General features: G+C 38.4%; 1 protein-coding gene across 1 annotated transcript; it reads left to right on the forward strand.

The window, feature by feature from the left end:
* The first annotated feature begins 6537 nt into the window (after positions 1-6537).
* On the forward strand, positions 6538-16649 carry LOC118801211 (kelch-like protein 10). Its single transcript, XM_036561391.1, has 8 exons — positions 6538-6647; positions 8459-8945; positions 10330-10749; positions 11576-11773; positions 13876-14025; positions 14867-14983; positions 15361-15452; positions 16490-16649. The coding sequence occupies exons 2-8, from the start codon at positions 8526-8528 to the stop codon at positions 16647-16649; spliced, it is 1557 nt and encodes a 518-aa protein (XP_036417284.1). The 5' UTR covers positions 6538-6647; positions 8459-8525.

The raw sequence follows: 16649 nt of genomic DNA on the forward strand, positions 1-16649 counted from the left end.
AGTGACTTTAACTGCAAAAGTACTACTATTGGTGAATTCATGTCTTTTCAGTATGTTGCAATCAACCTTTTTAATGATACGGCTGTGTTAATAATTGTAAGATACAGACCTCCGAAGCAAAATAGTACATTTTTGTCAGAAATTGCAGAATTATTATCAGTTGCGTCCACAAACTATGATAAGATTCTTCTCTCTGGGGACTTTAACTTACATATTGATAGTCCTTCAGATAGTAATGCATTAGAATTCATTAGACTTCTAGAGACATTTGATTAAAGCAGCTCATGGGCAGCTCTACCCACAAGCTCGGTCACATCCTGGATCTGGTGATCACTAAAGGTTTAAACACAAATCTCTGATGTTTTCATTTCAGATCATTTCTGTATTTTCTTTCAAATCAATTTAGAAGTAAAGAAGAAAGTACCTGAAAGTTACTTTAAAAAAATGTTACATTGACTCAGAAACAGTTGAGATGTTTAAAACCATTTATAATAGTTCAGCGAATACAGATCTGACTCCATCCTGTAATGATCTAGTCTCTGATCTAAGTGCTAGATTACAGGAAACCCTTGATCTTCTCACTTCAGTAAAAAGAAAGAAAAGCTTGCGCACTCTTAAAAATCCATGGATGAATGCAGAAATACGCCAGCTTATGAGAAACTGTTGTGAATCAGACGCTTATGGAGGAAAACTAAACTGCATGTACATTACGATATTCTCAAAGATCAGATCTCAGTCTATAATAATGCTCTGAAAATATCCAGACAGTCATACCTCTCCAGTGTAATCAACAGACAAAGATAATGCCAAAATCCTTTTCACTATAGACCGACTAATTAACCCTAACTTGTCTGCTAGTGTGTTTCATGATTTATCTTCTAAAATCTGAAGAGTTCGCAATTCATTTTCAAAATAAAACAGACCCGATACGACAGGGTGTAGCTCAGCAGACTGAAACAAGCTCCCATAATGTTCCTGATAAGCCACCTACATCAGTAATGACATCTTTCTCTGTTATCAACTATGAAGACCTACAACTATTTTAAACAAACTAAGTTCGTCCACATGTGATCTTGACTCTGTTCCTACTTCATTCCTTAAGATGGTTTTTGATTGTGTTCACAATGTTTTGACTATTGTGATTTGTTCTTCCAGATACTTTTAAACTGCCCTGGTGAAGCCTCTGCTAAAAATGAGTAGCATGGATCCTTCCATACTAAATAATTTTAGACCAATTTCAAACCTACCTTTTTTAAGTAAAGTCTTACAAAAAGTTGTTTTCAAACAACTAAATATGTATCTAATATCAACTAATTTATATGAGAAGTTTCAGTCTAGGTTTCGTTCTAACCATAGTACAGAGACATCATTGATTCATTTTACGAATGACCTCAGGCTAAGTGCTGATGCACAAAATCCTTCTATTTTGGTTGTATTAGATCTTAGTGCAGCTTTTGATAGTGTTGACCACAAGATTTTAATCCAGCATCTTGAATGCTGGGTCGGCATCTCAGGCCCAGTTTTAGAATGGTTTAAATCATATTTAAGTAATAGTTCATGGTTTCACTTGGAAATCATTCATCAAAAAGATTTGCCATTTCTTGAGTCCCTCAAGGTTCAGTCTTAGGGCCTTTGCTTTTCTCTTTGTACATGCTACCTCTAGGTGATGTCATTAGGAAGCATAGTATAAATTTTCATAGCTATGCTGATGACACCCAGCTATACATTTCTATTCCTTCTGAAGATTAAGACTCTGTAGACAGACTAACCAGCTGTGTGTCAGATATTTCTCAGTGGATGTCGCAAAATTTTCTACAATTAAATCATGAAAAAACTGAATTACTGATTGTTGGTGCAGAAACCCAGAGAAAAATGATTTATGAGAAACTTGGTTCCTTAGCTTCATGTACCCTACCTGAAGTACGAAACCTGGGTGTGATCTTAGACTCTGAGCTCTGTTTTATCCCGCATGTAAACACAGTCACTAAAGTAGCTTTTGATCATTTAAGAAATATCGTTAAAGTTCGGCCTTTTCTCTCTCAGAGTTACGCGGAGAAACTTGATCATGCATTTGTTACAAGCAGACTTGACTACTGTAATGCTTTTCTTACTGGACTTTCTAAGAAAACTATACATCCCTTACAACTTGTGCAAAATGTGGCAGCATCCTAACAAAAACAAAAAAGAGAGATCAGATCACTCCTGTTTTAGAAGAGCTGCACTGGCTGTCTGTATCATTCAGGATATATTTTAAAGTTCTGCTACTAGTTTTTAAAGCTCAAAATGACCATAAAGCACTGCTTACATCACAGAATGTCTGTCTGCTTATGTTCCGGCACGTAATCTAAGATCTGCAGATAGTGGCCTTCTACAGATACCCTCTGTAAAATACAGAAAACATGGAGAGACTCTTTCAGTTATTGTGCTTCTAAACTGTGGAACTCACTTCCACCTTTTATTAGACAGTCAAGCTCAGTACTCACTTTTAGAAACATCTAAAAACGTATCTCTTTAATTTAGCATTTAAATAAAACTCTATGTCTAACTATGTTTTATCACCTGTCTGTAAAGCACTTTTAGCTGCCACTGGTGTGAAAAGTGCTATATAAATGAAGTTCTGCCAGGGAGACTCCAATGCTACGTCACGCATTACTCTGACCAATCACAAGCTTTCACCTATCTTTAAAATGACTCAACTTACACACCTGACAACAAATTGAAGCACTCTTCTGGTCAAACGTTTGTCCTCCTCAAGATTTTACAGTTTGTACTGGCCAGTTGTGAAAGAGATGCATGTATCCAAGCCCTTACTCAGTTAGTAGAGATAGTTCAGATCGTATTTCCACCAGTCATTTCTCTTGCAATTATTTCAAAGCTCAAGTCACTTATCAGGCAACACTTGGTTCACATGAAGCAGTTGCTCCCCGAGAACACCAAAACAGCATTATCTGGTACACATTCCAGCACAGATTAAAGCTTTAGGTCCAACGGTACGACATATGTGCATGAGATTCAAATCCAAACACTGTTTTTTTCAAACAGTGGTCTTCCAAGTTCAATTTCAAGAATGTCTGCAAGTCCCTGGTAAAGCACAACCAGACGTCAAAACCTCAGCAGCGTGGAGTACCCTATTTTTTATTATTCTTCTTATTTTTTTTTTGTCCAAAGAGGTGGCAATGGGACCAGCGTCTGATGTGCATAATATGCAATATGTACAGGATAAATTAAGAGACTTTTTGGGCATAGAAAAGGTGGATCATGTGGTGTCTGTGAAATGGCTTGAGCTGAACGGCAATAAGTATGTTTGTCAGAAGTCAGTGGTTGTTAGTAATGAAGTTGAAGGCACCCCTGTCTTTAGACATATTCATAGCAAATTCATCATTGTATTGCTTTGAATGTCAGCTGTACGACACTGTAGCTTTCAGTTCTGATTTTCTTTCTCATGAAATTGAGGTATCAGGTCTTGCTCAAGCTACTGAGTTGGTGGATGCAGACAAGACTGTGGACTACACATCTTATTATGCCATTAGCTTCAGGAACCACACCTACATTCCTCTGAAATACTATCTTGGTGATGTGCTTGACTGACTTACACAGATGCACTACTGACTGCTGGGCCATTGATTGGAGGTTCTCTTGTTAGGAGAAACAAAAAGATGGGTCGAGGAGACAAGGGAGGCTTGAAAGAAAAAGGAGATAAACTGTGGTCTGTTTTGTTGTTGTTGTTTTTTTTTTTTCTTTTTTTTTCATCTGTATGGACCGATAATCAGAATGCCTGAAAACTTCAAAGTGCATGTGTGCAGACCCATGTGTAATCAAGTAACATGTACAGAAAAGATATCTTATTTTTGCATTGAACTGCATTTATTTGTTTTTTGCATAATGAGCATTTGGTTAAAAAAAACCCATTGCAAACTGCAAACCAACGATGGCTGTCATGCATGAGACGGACTCCATTTCCCAGACTCCTCGGGAAAGTCACGTGACCGAGCAACTCCCCTCCAACTCGGATTCAGACATGGATTCCATTGCCCACAATTCAAGGGGAGATCACATGACTCCTGACTCTCACTCGCGCTCCAATCAGCGCTCAAACTCCCCAGAGTACTAACTGGGGACACCTGTGAACTTGGTCATATGACTAGTTAGTTTCCTTTATAAGCCCAGGCTTTAGTTAGGTTCATTGTGAAGTATTATATTGTAATGACCTACTGAGTGTTTGTTATTGACTGCCTGTATTCTGTTTTGCTGACCTACATTTTGTTCTTCTCGACTTTGTCTTTTTGCCTGATCCTTTTGTACTGTTGCCTGATTTGGACTGACCCGTGTTTTGAACCTTACTGCCTGTTTTTGACCCTGACTTCAGCTCTGCCCTTTTTGCTTTGTTTGGCCAACTGTATTAAAACTGCTTGTATTTTACATCCGCGAGCGTCTGTATTCTGTTGCCACATCACAATGGCAATGTCATCAGAGTATTATTAAAAGAGAAAGTATGTGATGGGGATGTTAGGCTTTATAATCTTTTAAAAAAGAAACAGTCTAAAAACAGTGTATGCTTAAATTAAGTAAAGTTGTCTTGAATTCCTTCTTTCTAAGCTACTTATTTTATGCTAAGTGCTAAGAAGTATGGAAAATTAGCTAATTTGTCTCTAAAAGCTAGACTAGATTATTAATCTTACACATACAAATATAGTCAAGACTGTTAATCATAAAAAAAAAAACGATTCTCTGACTGGTTAAGATTTTTTATTTTTTATTTTTTATTTTTTTGCAGTGTAAGATTAATCAGCGAGCTTTGCCAATCAGCGAAACTGCTATTGTCTTTTTAGCCACCTTATCTCATTACACAGACTTTTTACAGTGAAATAAGAAACTTGTAGAGAGAGCCGAAAAGTTTTAAAAGTTTGAATTTCATTGAACAGAAGTCTTGCTTTATAAACTGAAAACTGAACTGAACAGCCACTAACTGACATCTATGGCCAACAACAGAGAAGTTACACAATAGATGTGCACATCTGAGGATCAATCCACCGATCAGGGGGTGGGTGGGATAAGCAGAAAAAGCAGAGAAGCAGAACTTGGAAGATGATAATGAAAAATGCAGCTTATAATTTATAACACAGAAAATCAAAATCAGAATCCAAAATCAATTTATTTATGAGGCTTTTGGAGGGCCCTCCATTCAAGGAGAGCCCAGGTTAGTCAGGTCTAACATTATCTTTGGTGATGCAGTCGTGTCATGCAATATTCCTGTTCTTGCAGACTGGGTTTGATTTCTTGCTGGTGTAAAACACATCTTTAGCATAGCTATGCTATTAAGCTAAATCAATAAACACCTGAATGATGATAAAGAATGGTGAGTCTTGTGGTGTAGTACACTCCATGTGGAGGAAATGCATGTGAAACTAAGAAAATAGGTATGTAACCTATTAGAAGGCAGTGTGGAAATGTTGTTGGCACTTTATCTGACCCCTCTGAAGTTTTTTGGTCTGTCTAGATTAAACACATTTATAAAAGACATTTCATTTCTTCATTTGAAGTTTATGCCAGCTACTGATGCAAACCTCATTAGACTATACACACTGAAAAATTATGGTTCTTCACGAGTTCTGTAGTAAAGAAAATGGTTCTATCTAGATCCATGAACACTTTAAGAACTCTTGGCATGAATAAAAAGTTCTTTGCATTGTGAAAAGTTTCTTCAAATTGATGCAGAATGTGCTGTATATGTTTCAATGTAGAATCTTTTTGAAAAGTGTTCTAAATAGCAACAAAAAGGTTCTTCTATTGTTACGATGTGAGGCTTGTTGTGTATGGTGCTGTACAGAACATTTTTAAAAAGGGTGCTATATAGCACCAAAAAAGGTTCTTTTATTGTTATGATATCAGGCTTGTTGTACGTGTTTCTATATAGAATGTTTTTGCAAAGGGTTCTTTGAGTGTTCATGGCTCTAGATAGAACCATTTTTTCTCAGCTAGTAGTTTCCACCTATTGAAAATGAATGCATGATTTGGTTGAATTCACATCAGTTTCTCATTGTTTAGTAACTTCTATCTGGCTCCTGAAGTCCTAACCATTGGTAGAGCATGCTTGGCTGTTTTTACGTAGACACCACAGAGAAAACCAATTCTGGTGGGTATTTTTTCCCATTAGTGTGTTAAGATTTTAACCATTTTGTTTTCAACCAAAATTTAACTCAGACAATCATTCTACAGAGACTGCATATAAAATAAACGATTCTATTACATAACTAAATATTTCAGATATGTATTTTTTTATTTCAGATGAAGAAGAAGGTCCTTGTAGAGGCCCTGAGGCCCTGAAAGGGCCTCACTGGATATATTAACCCAACAATACACACATCACTGTGATGTCACAGAGAGCATTTATGGAACTGCAGCACTGAACAATCTGAGTATGAAGATTCCATTTCAGAGTCTGTCCCACTGTGGTCAGAATGAGTGAGTAGGAGCAGGAGTGCACGTCCTTCAGGGGCCGTCAGGCTGAGAGAGATGAATCCGACATACTTCACCATCTTCAACAAAAACCGGCTGGATGGAGAACTCTGCGATGTTCTCATCCAGGTGGGCGGCGCTGAATTCAAGGCTCACAAAATCATCCTATGTGGCTGTAGCTCCTATTTCAGGTCAGAGTCTAAAGAACAGCTGCACATCCAGCTCGACATGAAGAGACTGTAAAATGATCACATGATACACTACACAGTCACATAAAGTCAATTGTTCTTTACTGTCTTTCCTCAAAAATAAATATTAACCCATCAGGAAATCAGGACAATGGAAATTTCCATAAAAGACAATCAAATCACATTAGATTAAAATCATGTGTCCAAACTAACATATGACTAATATATTGGGTCAGTTCTTTATATTGTGTAATTAAACTGTTATTTCATTAACATTAGTTATTAATTGAAACCAATATTTCAGCTTTCCAGTTTTCACCTGCAAAAGTGCTTTAACATTTAGCTACTAAAATAAAATGTTCAGTATAAAGAAATATTAATAATATTATTGCCAAGCCTTAATTGATGAGTCAAGATTAGTATTATGAATTATGATAAATTACACATATTTTCCGTGCTTGTATTTGTTAATTAAGCCTCATACAACACATTAACGCTGCATGACCACAGCAGTGGTACAAAACTGTCACAACTGAGGCTTTAAGGAAGCAGATATTTGCATTTCCCAACAGAAAGAAATACTGAGCAAAACTACAAAGAAGAAATAAATAAGGAATTGATTGGTCAGAAGGCTGTTCCCTGATTGGTCTCAGAGCTGTTTATGATCCTGGATAGGTTGCTATGGTGATGTAGCCCAGTAAAAAGTGATGTACTCTCAAGAGACAGAAAATCCAGGGTTACATTGAACAAAGTTTAAAGTTAACTGGAAACGCAAGGAATTCTACTTTGTGAAACAGACCCGTATAAAACACACCCAGGCAGAGGCAGGACAGGGAACCTGTGACATAGTCTGAACACCCCTGGTCAAATTAAATGATATAATTTGTTGTTTTTCAAGTAAAAATAAATCAACCCATATTTTAGTGCACAGTTTCTGTTTATTTGCTAGTTTAACACATTTGAAGAAAATGTTTTATTTCTTATTTGTTCCTCAATTTCCCCCCAGGGTTAAAATCAGCAAGTAAACAGTAACTGTGTATTTAAACGTGCAGAAGTGTGTTCTCTGTAGAGATGTGGTAAAATATTTTCACCTAGAAAATCAACAAAAAGACGTCATTTGATCAAACCTTTGCAATCGATTTTACTTTACACACCAGAAGAACCTGAACTCCTCTGTGAAGTTCAGGTTCTTCTTGTTAACTTGTTTGAAAAGTAGTGTTTAAATTAAATGCAGCATGTTCGGGGAAGGTTCTACATGTTTATTTAGGGGATTTATTCTACGGCATTTATTAGCTGAGCTGTTCGGAGAAGGACTCTTGATTCTGAAGGGTGGGGCTTGTATGGATTAGAACAGGAAGAACTGGAGAGTCAGAGCTGACGCTGAGAGAGTGGCGACATCCAGAGCTGAGGCTGAGTGAGCTGTTAGCCAAAATCCTTGTATACAGCTTTTTGACTGGATGTACATTTCTTGTACGATCATTGTTAAATAATGATTTTTTGGGGTGCAAATGTTTGTGGAACCAACTTATGTAATGTTGATACAAATCCAGAAACACCCTATTAACCATGTACATAGAACACATAGAACCATAGCAACCACCTGGTATCAACCTAGCAACCACTTGAGATATCATAGCAACCACCTAATAACAGTTTAGCAACCACATAGCAACCACTTGGGATACCACAGCAACTACCTAACACACTTTAGCAACCACCTAGCAACTGCACCCTGCATTTTCCTCAGGAACTGCACTTTTCTAGTTCTAACTATGATTATGACTATGATTATGACCTGTATGCTTCCTCTTCAGGAGGCTGTTCACTAGTCTGAGCCCTGCAGAGAGGCGCGTCTACAGCATCCCTGGAGTCTCTCCTGAGATGATGGGCCTGATTATTGAATATGCGTACACGTGCTCCATCACCATAAACAAAGAGAACGTACGGGAGCTGCTGGTTGCCGCTGACTACCTGTCCGTCACGAGCGTCGTGCGCGCCTGCAGCCAGTTCCTGGACGACCAGCTGTGTGAGGAGAACTGCATCGGCATCTGGGTGTTTGCTGAGTTCTACTCGTTCTGCCAGCTGCAGCAGAAAGCCTACCTGTTAATCCTCAACAACTTTGAAGAGGTGGTGCGCGTGTCCGAGGAGTTCCTGGAGCTGTCGCTGACGCAGCTGAGCAGCATCATCGAGAGGGATGACCTGAACGTCAAACAGGAGGCAACACTGTTCGAGGCCGTCCTGCACTGGATCTCACACGAGCCAAATGAAAGGAAGGAACACCTCCCCGCCCTACTGCCTAAGGTCAGAGGGAGACTTTAAAGGGTCCATATCCCACAGTTTTTCTCACATTTTGTTTTTTCGTCCTAATGTCAACATACAATATTTATGTGGGTCATAATTCTGTCACCATTTTCCAACTCTTAGAATTAGGCCGGCTGTTTTTGTTACTGTGGCCTTAAAGGGCCCATATCATGCAAAACCAAATGCTTCTTTAAGAAAAGAAAAATTCTGTAAATACTGTTAGACTGTCAAAGCAGACCATTTACTCCCTGGTCCATTCTATCCATATATGGAAACTGAGCTGCAACAGCTCATTTTGGATGTACTGTTTTTGTGATGTCATAAGAAGCTACTCGCCTATTCAGCCTTCAGCAGTTTAGCTCCGCCAAGTCATGCTTAAGTTATAAAAAGAATTTCATTCTGGACTGCTTTAAATGAGGCACAGCTGATCAGAACAGATGTCATTTACATATACATAGAGAAGCCACAGGGGAAAAAAATAAAATGCAAAAAAAAGTAGGATATGTGCCTTTTAAGACTGATACATGTAAGTGAGCTCTGATCTGATTGGCTGCCTTGAATTGTGTCTCATTCAGTACAGACTGAAACACTACTTACAGTTTAAGTGTTTAAGAATATATATATATATATATATATATATATATATATATATATATATATATTCATTAAATGAAATCTAGACTCATACATGCATTTTCACATTTTTTATCTTACCTTCCAGGGTTTTCGTAGAGAAATTAAATAAGATATTTTTCTGTAAACTTTAGTGCATCATTTTTTTTTACTTGCCGAGTTTAACAATTAAAAAATAAAATATAAGATGAACCATAACTTTTACACATGAAAATCAACAAAACATGTAAATTGACCAGAGGCACCCAAATTGTTGCATACAACGGTACTTTACTGTAATTTAAATTTTCTAATATTCTTATAACCGTGTGTGATTAGCCTAGCCTAGCCTCTTTGCAAAAAATCACAAAACTGATTTGCATAGTTATTATCTGAACAGTAATAATCTGCTTGTAATAATATCATGTTTACTTAAATTGTAGTTGATGTTATGCTGTTCTAAAGAAATATGACAGGATCAATCAAACGTCTACCAAAGTAACACCTGTGGTGAATTTTTTCAGTGTATTACATTATATTAGTGTATTAGAGTATTACAGCTTTTCTATATTTTAACTGATTTTCACTTTAGTCGCCTGAATGCGGGTGAATATGGAAGAACCTTTAAATGAACACAAGGGGCCGCTTTTATTGCAAATGCATTGAACTTTTTACTATTGAACATGCTTTTTAGTCGGTGTTTCGGTTTAATCTGGGTCTAGGAAACTGGCTCAGAGTGTTTGAGTATTTATCCAGGTGTGCTGTTGCTCAGGTGCGGATGGGGCTGATGACGGAGGAATACTTCATGAACAACGTGAAGAACAACTCTTTGGTGAAAGACAACGAAGCCTGCCAGTCCATCATCATTAGTGCGCAGAAGGCCCTGTATGACCTGAACATTAATAGACTGTGTAACTCCGACTTCAAGAACCCTCTGACCCGCCCTCGCCTGCCCTACGCCATCCTGCTGGCCATCGGTGGCTGGAGTGGTGGCAGCCCCACCAATGGCATCGAAGCATATGATGCCAGGGCAGATCGCTGGATAAACGTGACGTCAGATGAGGAGGGTCCGCGAGCCTATCATGGCTCTGTGTACCTAAACGGCTTTGTGTACTGCGTGGGCGGGTTTGACGGTGTTGATTACTTAAACAGTGTGAGGAAGTTCGATCTTGTCTACAGAACCTGGCATCAGGTCAGCAATCTCTGGGAAAATGAAACTGTACAACCTAAAGATGATTATTAGGAAAATGTTCAAACTAAAATCCCACAGCTGATCAGATTAGCAATTAGACTAGAAATCCTGGGCCCCTGAGAAAAGCTTACATTTAAAACTCGATGAATGTAGAGTGATATTAGTGTAAAATGGCTTCAGCTGTTGGAAACAGATCGAATTTTGATGGGCTGCATTTGGGATCAAATAGAATTCTGTCGAGCTACAGTGAGAATCAGATATAATTTTAAAGTGCTACATTCACACACACACACACACACACACACATCATCTAAACCACTTATTCTACTTGGTCGCGGTGGGGTTGCTACATTCAGAATTAGACAAAATTTTGATGGGCTTCTTTTGGATTCTGACAAAATTTTGACAGGCTATATTTGGGGAGATAGGAGATTTTGATGGGCTACACTTGTGGTCAGACAGAATCATGTCTAGTTACGACATTCAGAATCAATCAAAAGTTTTCTGAGTTACAGTCAGGATCAGACAGAATATTGACTGGCTATATTTGTGATCAGATAGAACTTTGACAAGCTACAGTTGGGATCAGATAGAAATATCAAGCTAAAGTCAGGACTGCAGATAGAGTTTTGTTGAGCTTCAATCAGGATCAGCTCGAATGTTGATAGGCTACAGCTGGGATCAGACAGGGCTACAGTCACATTCAACCTGGAACGCCAGTGTCCAGCACAGTCCAGGACTGGAGGTGGATTCCCTTGAATAATGTGTGTTTGTGTGCGGTGTTTCAGGATGTTGAGTATGACGTGTATCTGTGTGTATGTGTCAGGTTGCCCCCATGCACTCTCGACGGTTTTCCATCAGTGTGGCTGTGTTAAATGGCTGTATTTATGCTATGGGCGGCTTTGACGGCCGCATCCGCATAAACACGGCAGAGAGATACGAACCTAAGAGCAACCAGTGGACGATGATCGCACCAATGCACAAGCGGAGGAGTGATGCCAGTGCAACCACACTGCACGGCAAGGTACACACACAGAAACATAACACACGCACACACATGCATAACAAACACATACACACACACACAAACACATACACACACATGCATAACAACACTCACACACACACATGCAGAAATACAACACATACGCACACACACAACACAAACATCATTTCCTCCAAAGATGTTGAAGTTCAGTTATTGTGGATATTTAAACTGAACAATATTTTTCCGACAAAATTGTTGCTTTGCTCTAGTGACCTCTAGTGGCCAGTCATTCCAAATTTAAATAAAAGGAAAATATATCTGGAGCCAAATACACACGCAAGACACAAAAAGAATAACAATACACAAAACAGTCCACAATTATTACCGTCAGACTGTAAACTACACACACTGCAGATTCATACTGGATTAAAATCGCTCCACAATTATTACTGTGACACTGTAAAACTACACACGCTGCAGATTCATACTGGATTAAAATCGCTCCACAATTATTACCGTCAGACTGTAAACCACACACACTGCAGATTCATACTGGATTAAAATCGCTCCACAATTATTACCGTCAGACTGTAAAACTACACACTGCAGATTCATACTGGATTAAAATCACTCCACAATTATTACCGTCAGACTGTAAAGCTACACACACTGCAGATTCATACTGGATTAAAATCGCTCCACAATTATTACCGTCAGACTGTAAAACTACACACACTGCAGATTCATACTGGATTAAAATCGCTCCACAATTATTACCGTCAGACTGTAAAGCTACACACACTGCAGATTCATACTGGATTAAAATCGCTCCACAATTATTACTGTGACACTGTAAAACTACACACACTGCAGATTCATACTGGATTAAAATCGCTCCACAATTATTACTGTGACACTGTAAAACTATACACACTGCAGATTCATACTGGATTAAAATCGCTCCACAATTATTACTGTCAGACTGTAAAACTACACACACTGCAGATTCATACTGGATTAAAATCGCTCCACAATTATTACATTCAGACTGTAAAACTACACACACTGCAGATTCATACTGGATTAAAATCCCTCCACAATTATTACTGTGACACTGTAAAACTACACACTGCAGATTCATGCTGGATTAAAATCGCTCCACAATTATTACTGTCAGACTGTAAAACTACACACACTGCAGATTCATACTGGATTAAAATCGCTCCACAATTATTACTGTGACACTGTAAAACTACACACGCTGCAGATTCATACTGGATTAAAATCGCTCCACAATTATTACTGTGACACTGTAAAACTACACACACTGCAGATTCATACTGGATTAAAATCGCTCCACAATTATTACATTCAGACTGTAAACTACACACACTGCAGATTCATACTGGATTAAAATCGCTCCACAATTATTACCGTCAGACTGTAAACTACACACACTGCAGATTCATACTGGATTAAAATCGCTCCACAATTATTACTGTGACACTGTAAAACTACACACACTGCAGATTCATACTGGATTAAAATCGCTCCACAATTATTACATTCAGACTGTAAACTACACACACTGCAGATTCATACTGGATTAAAATCGCTCCACAATTATTACTGTGACACTGTAAAACTACACACGCTGCAGATTCATACTGGATTAAAATCGCTCCACAATTATTACTGTGACACTGTAAAACTACACACACTGCAGATTCATACTGGATTAAAATCGCTCCACAATTATTACATTCAGACTGTAAACTACACACACTGCAGATTCATACTGGATTAAAATCGCTCCACAATTATTACTGTGACACTGTAAAACTACACAAACTGCAGATTCATACTGGATTAAAATCGCTCCACAATTATTACTGTGACACTGTAAAACTACACACACTGCAGATTCATACTGGATTAAAATCACTCCACAATTATTATCAGACTGTAAAACTACACACACTGCAGATTCATACTGGACTGAAATCACTCCGCTTTCACAGTGCATGCTAGATTGACCTGTATTTGAGTACAGGTGTGGTGGCTGTGTCAGATTAGCCAGTATAATGTATGTGGGAAAATCTGTGTGTGTGTGTGTGTGTTTGTTTGTGTGTGTGCAGGTGTATATCTGCGGAGGCTTCAACGGTGTTGAGTGCTTGTTTACGGCAGAATTTTACAATCCAGAGAGCAACCAGTGGAGCCTGATCACCCCGATGAGTAGCCGCCGCAGTGGGGTCGGGGTCATCACTCACAGAGAGCAGGTTTACGCTGTATGTACTGAATACACACACACACACACACACGTACACACGCATTCACTATCTCTGAAATTTATTTCAAAAATTTAATTCAATAATTCAAGTTTTCAAGTTATTAAAATACACTGTGATTACCTGTTTCTCAGTTTTGGATAAGTTATCTTCCTGAGACTTAATCACTGCATCTGAAACCCATCTGAATGAGGAATTCTTTATTCTTGATGTTCTTCACGACTCTCAGCCACAATAATCTACAGCTGTGTTTGTCCCTCAGAACAGATCCAGCATTTCTACACTGTTATTTACAGTTTCCTACAGATTAGTTCAAACCTGTGAAGTTGTAGAACTGGAGCATCATAGGAAAATTATTTAATACATTTTGTTGTTTATTTGATTGAAAAGCAGTGATCTGACGCATATCAGAAAGATTTTTTATGCATATTTTAAAAAGAATCTATCTATCTATCTATCTATCTATCTATCTATCTATCTGTCTGTCTAACTGTCTGTCTGTCTGTCTGTCTATCTATCTATCTATCTATCTGTCTGTCTGTCTGTCCACTTATTCTGCTGATTTCCATGGACACCAGAGTATGTTAGACAAAGTGCTTAAGTAACTGGAACAATGTGGGGAGTTTCAGGCTTTATCATTCTTACACCTGCACTGTTACAGTCTAATGGTTATAGATTCAGTTTTGCTTTATACAGTGAAATACTTTAAGCGTTAATCCACAGAATGATCAAATACAGTGGAAGGAGTTTAAATCATTGCTTCTGGTAATCCCACTGTGTGATCCAGATGGCAGGTAGAGATTAGATTGACATTTATTCCCTTATTTCTCTGTTTTTGAAGGTGGGGGGGGTTGATGGAAGCAGGCGCCTGGGAAGTGCGGAGGCATATGATCCCGTCACCAACACCTGGAGAGCCATCCAAAATATGTTCAACCCCCGCAGCAGCTTCGGCATTGAGGTTGGGCCACATGCACAAAAGAGATTTTGAATGCTTTAATTTCAGTGTTACCACAAAGTACAATTTTCTGCTACAAATTAGGCCTCCTGTTGTTTATCCATCCATCATCTAAACCGCTTATCCTTCTGGGTCGCGGTGGGGTGCTGGAGCCTATCCCAGCCATCATTAGGCAGAAGGCAGGATACACCCTGGACAGGTCGCCAGTCCATCACAGGCTCCTGTTGTTTATGTGCACCATAAATATACACAACTTCAAAACTATTACTGCATTGTATTACTGTTTTATTGCATTTTACTGTACATATTTCAGTGATTGTTGATCTGATATGAATGTACAGAGTGTATTTAAGTTGTTCTCTCTGCTTCATGCTGCTTAGGTGGTTGATGAATTTTTATATGTGGTGGGGGGGTTCACCAGCCTCAGCACCACCTTTAAGGTTGAGTTGTACAACCATGCAGCAGATGAATGGTGAGTTCCTGTAGCCTTTCACCCTTAAACTCTAAGAGCCTCTATGTTGGTTCCTCACTCTCTAAACTGCAGAACTGCTAGAACACCTTAGTTTTGTAGTAGTTTACTGAATGAACTAATAACACATACTGAATAATTCATAGCAGTTACTAAATACTTCATAGAAAACACTGAACAATTATAGTAGATACTAAATAATTGGTAGTAGATACTGAATACTTCACAGTGGATTCTAAATAGTTCATAGTAGGTAAAGAGTAATTCTTAGTAGATAATGAATAATCCGTATTTTACTTTTTTATTATTTGTATTAAATAATTTAGTGCTTGTGTTTTTTAGTCGTGTTCTACAGTTTCTCATTAGGTTGGATGAATAACTGACTCTAAATGTAGGTATTGTGATATAAATTGAGTCTGTTCTACAGTTTCTCATTAGGTTGAATGAATAACTGACTCTAAATGTAGGTATTGTGATATAAACTGAGTCTGTTCTACAGTTTCTCATTAGGTTGAATGAATAACTGACTCTAAATGTTGGTATTGTGATATAAACCGAGTCTGTTCTACAGTTTCTCATTAGGCTGAATGAATAACTGACTCTAAATGTAGGTATTGTGATATACACCGAGTCTGTTCTACAGTTTCTCATTAGGTTGAATGAATAACTGACTCTAAATGTTGGTATTGTGATATAAACCGAGTCTGTTCTACAGTTTCTCATTAGGCTGAATGAATAACTGACTCTAAATGTAGGTATTGTGATATACACCGAGTCTGTTCTACAGTTTCTCATTAGGCTGAATGAATAACCGACTCTAAATGTAGGTATTGTGATATAAACTGAGTCTGTTCTACAGTGAACTGAATGGTGATTTTTACTAGCGTTCTATAAACTGTACCTATGAAAGAACACATCTGTGGGTGGAGCTTATCTAGGTCAATCACAGCTCACCAAAGTGCATGATTATGTGAGACTCTATATGATACAACTTTTCACCTCCTTCATCAGTAAACCCGTGTGGTTCTCTCTCCGTGTAGGTACCACGCCCACGACATGGCGATTTCCCGCAGTGCTCTGAGCTGCTGCGTGGTGCCCAGACTGCCCAACACCACTGAATACACGGCCCCCCGGGATGGCAATCAGACCCCCCGCCAGGAAATACAAATGTCCTCACCCAACAACATCCAGTCCATCTAA

Source organism: Colossoma macropomum, unplaced genomic scaffold (genome assembly GCF_904425465.1).
Source record: "Colossoma macropomum unplaced genomic scaffold, Colossoma_macropomum, whole genome shotgun sequence".
NCBI classification, from domain to species: Eukaryota; Metazoa; Chordata; class Actinopteri; order Characiformes; family Serrasalmidae; genus Colossoma; species Colossoma macropomum.

Bases quoted from the DNA above. Each gene is read 5' to 3' on its own strand.
- LOC118801211 (XM_036561391.1), top strand. From the start codon at position 8,526: ATGATGGGCCTGATTATTGAATATGCGTACACGTGCTCCATCACCATA. The intron at 8,946-10,329 runs GTCAGAGGGAGA...GCTGTTGCTCAG, and splicing joins TCCCCGCCCTACTGCCTAAG to GTGCGGATGGGGCTGATGAC. The intron at 11,774-13,875 runs GTACACACACAG...GTGTGTGTGCAG, and splicing joins CAACCACACTGCACGGCAAG to GTGTATATCTGCGGAGGCTT.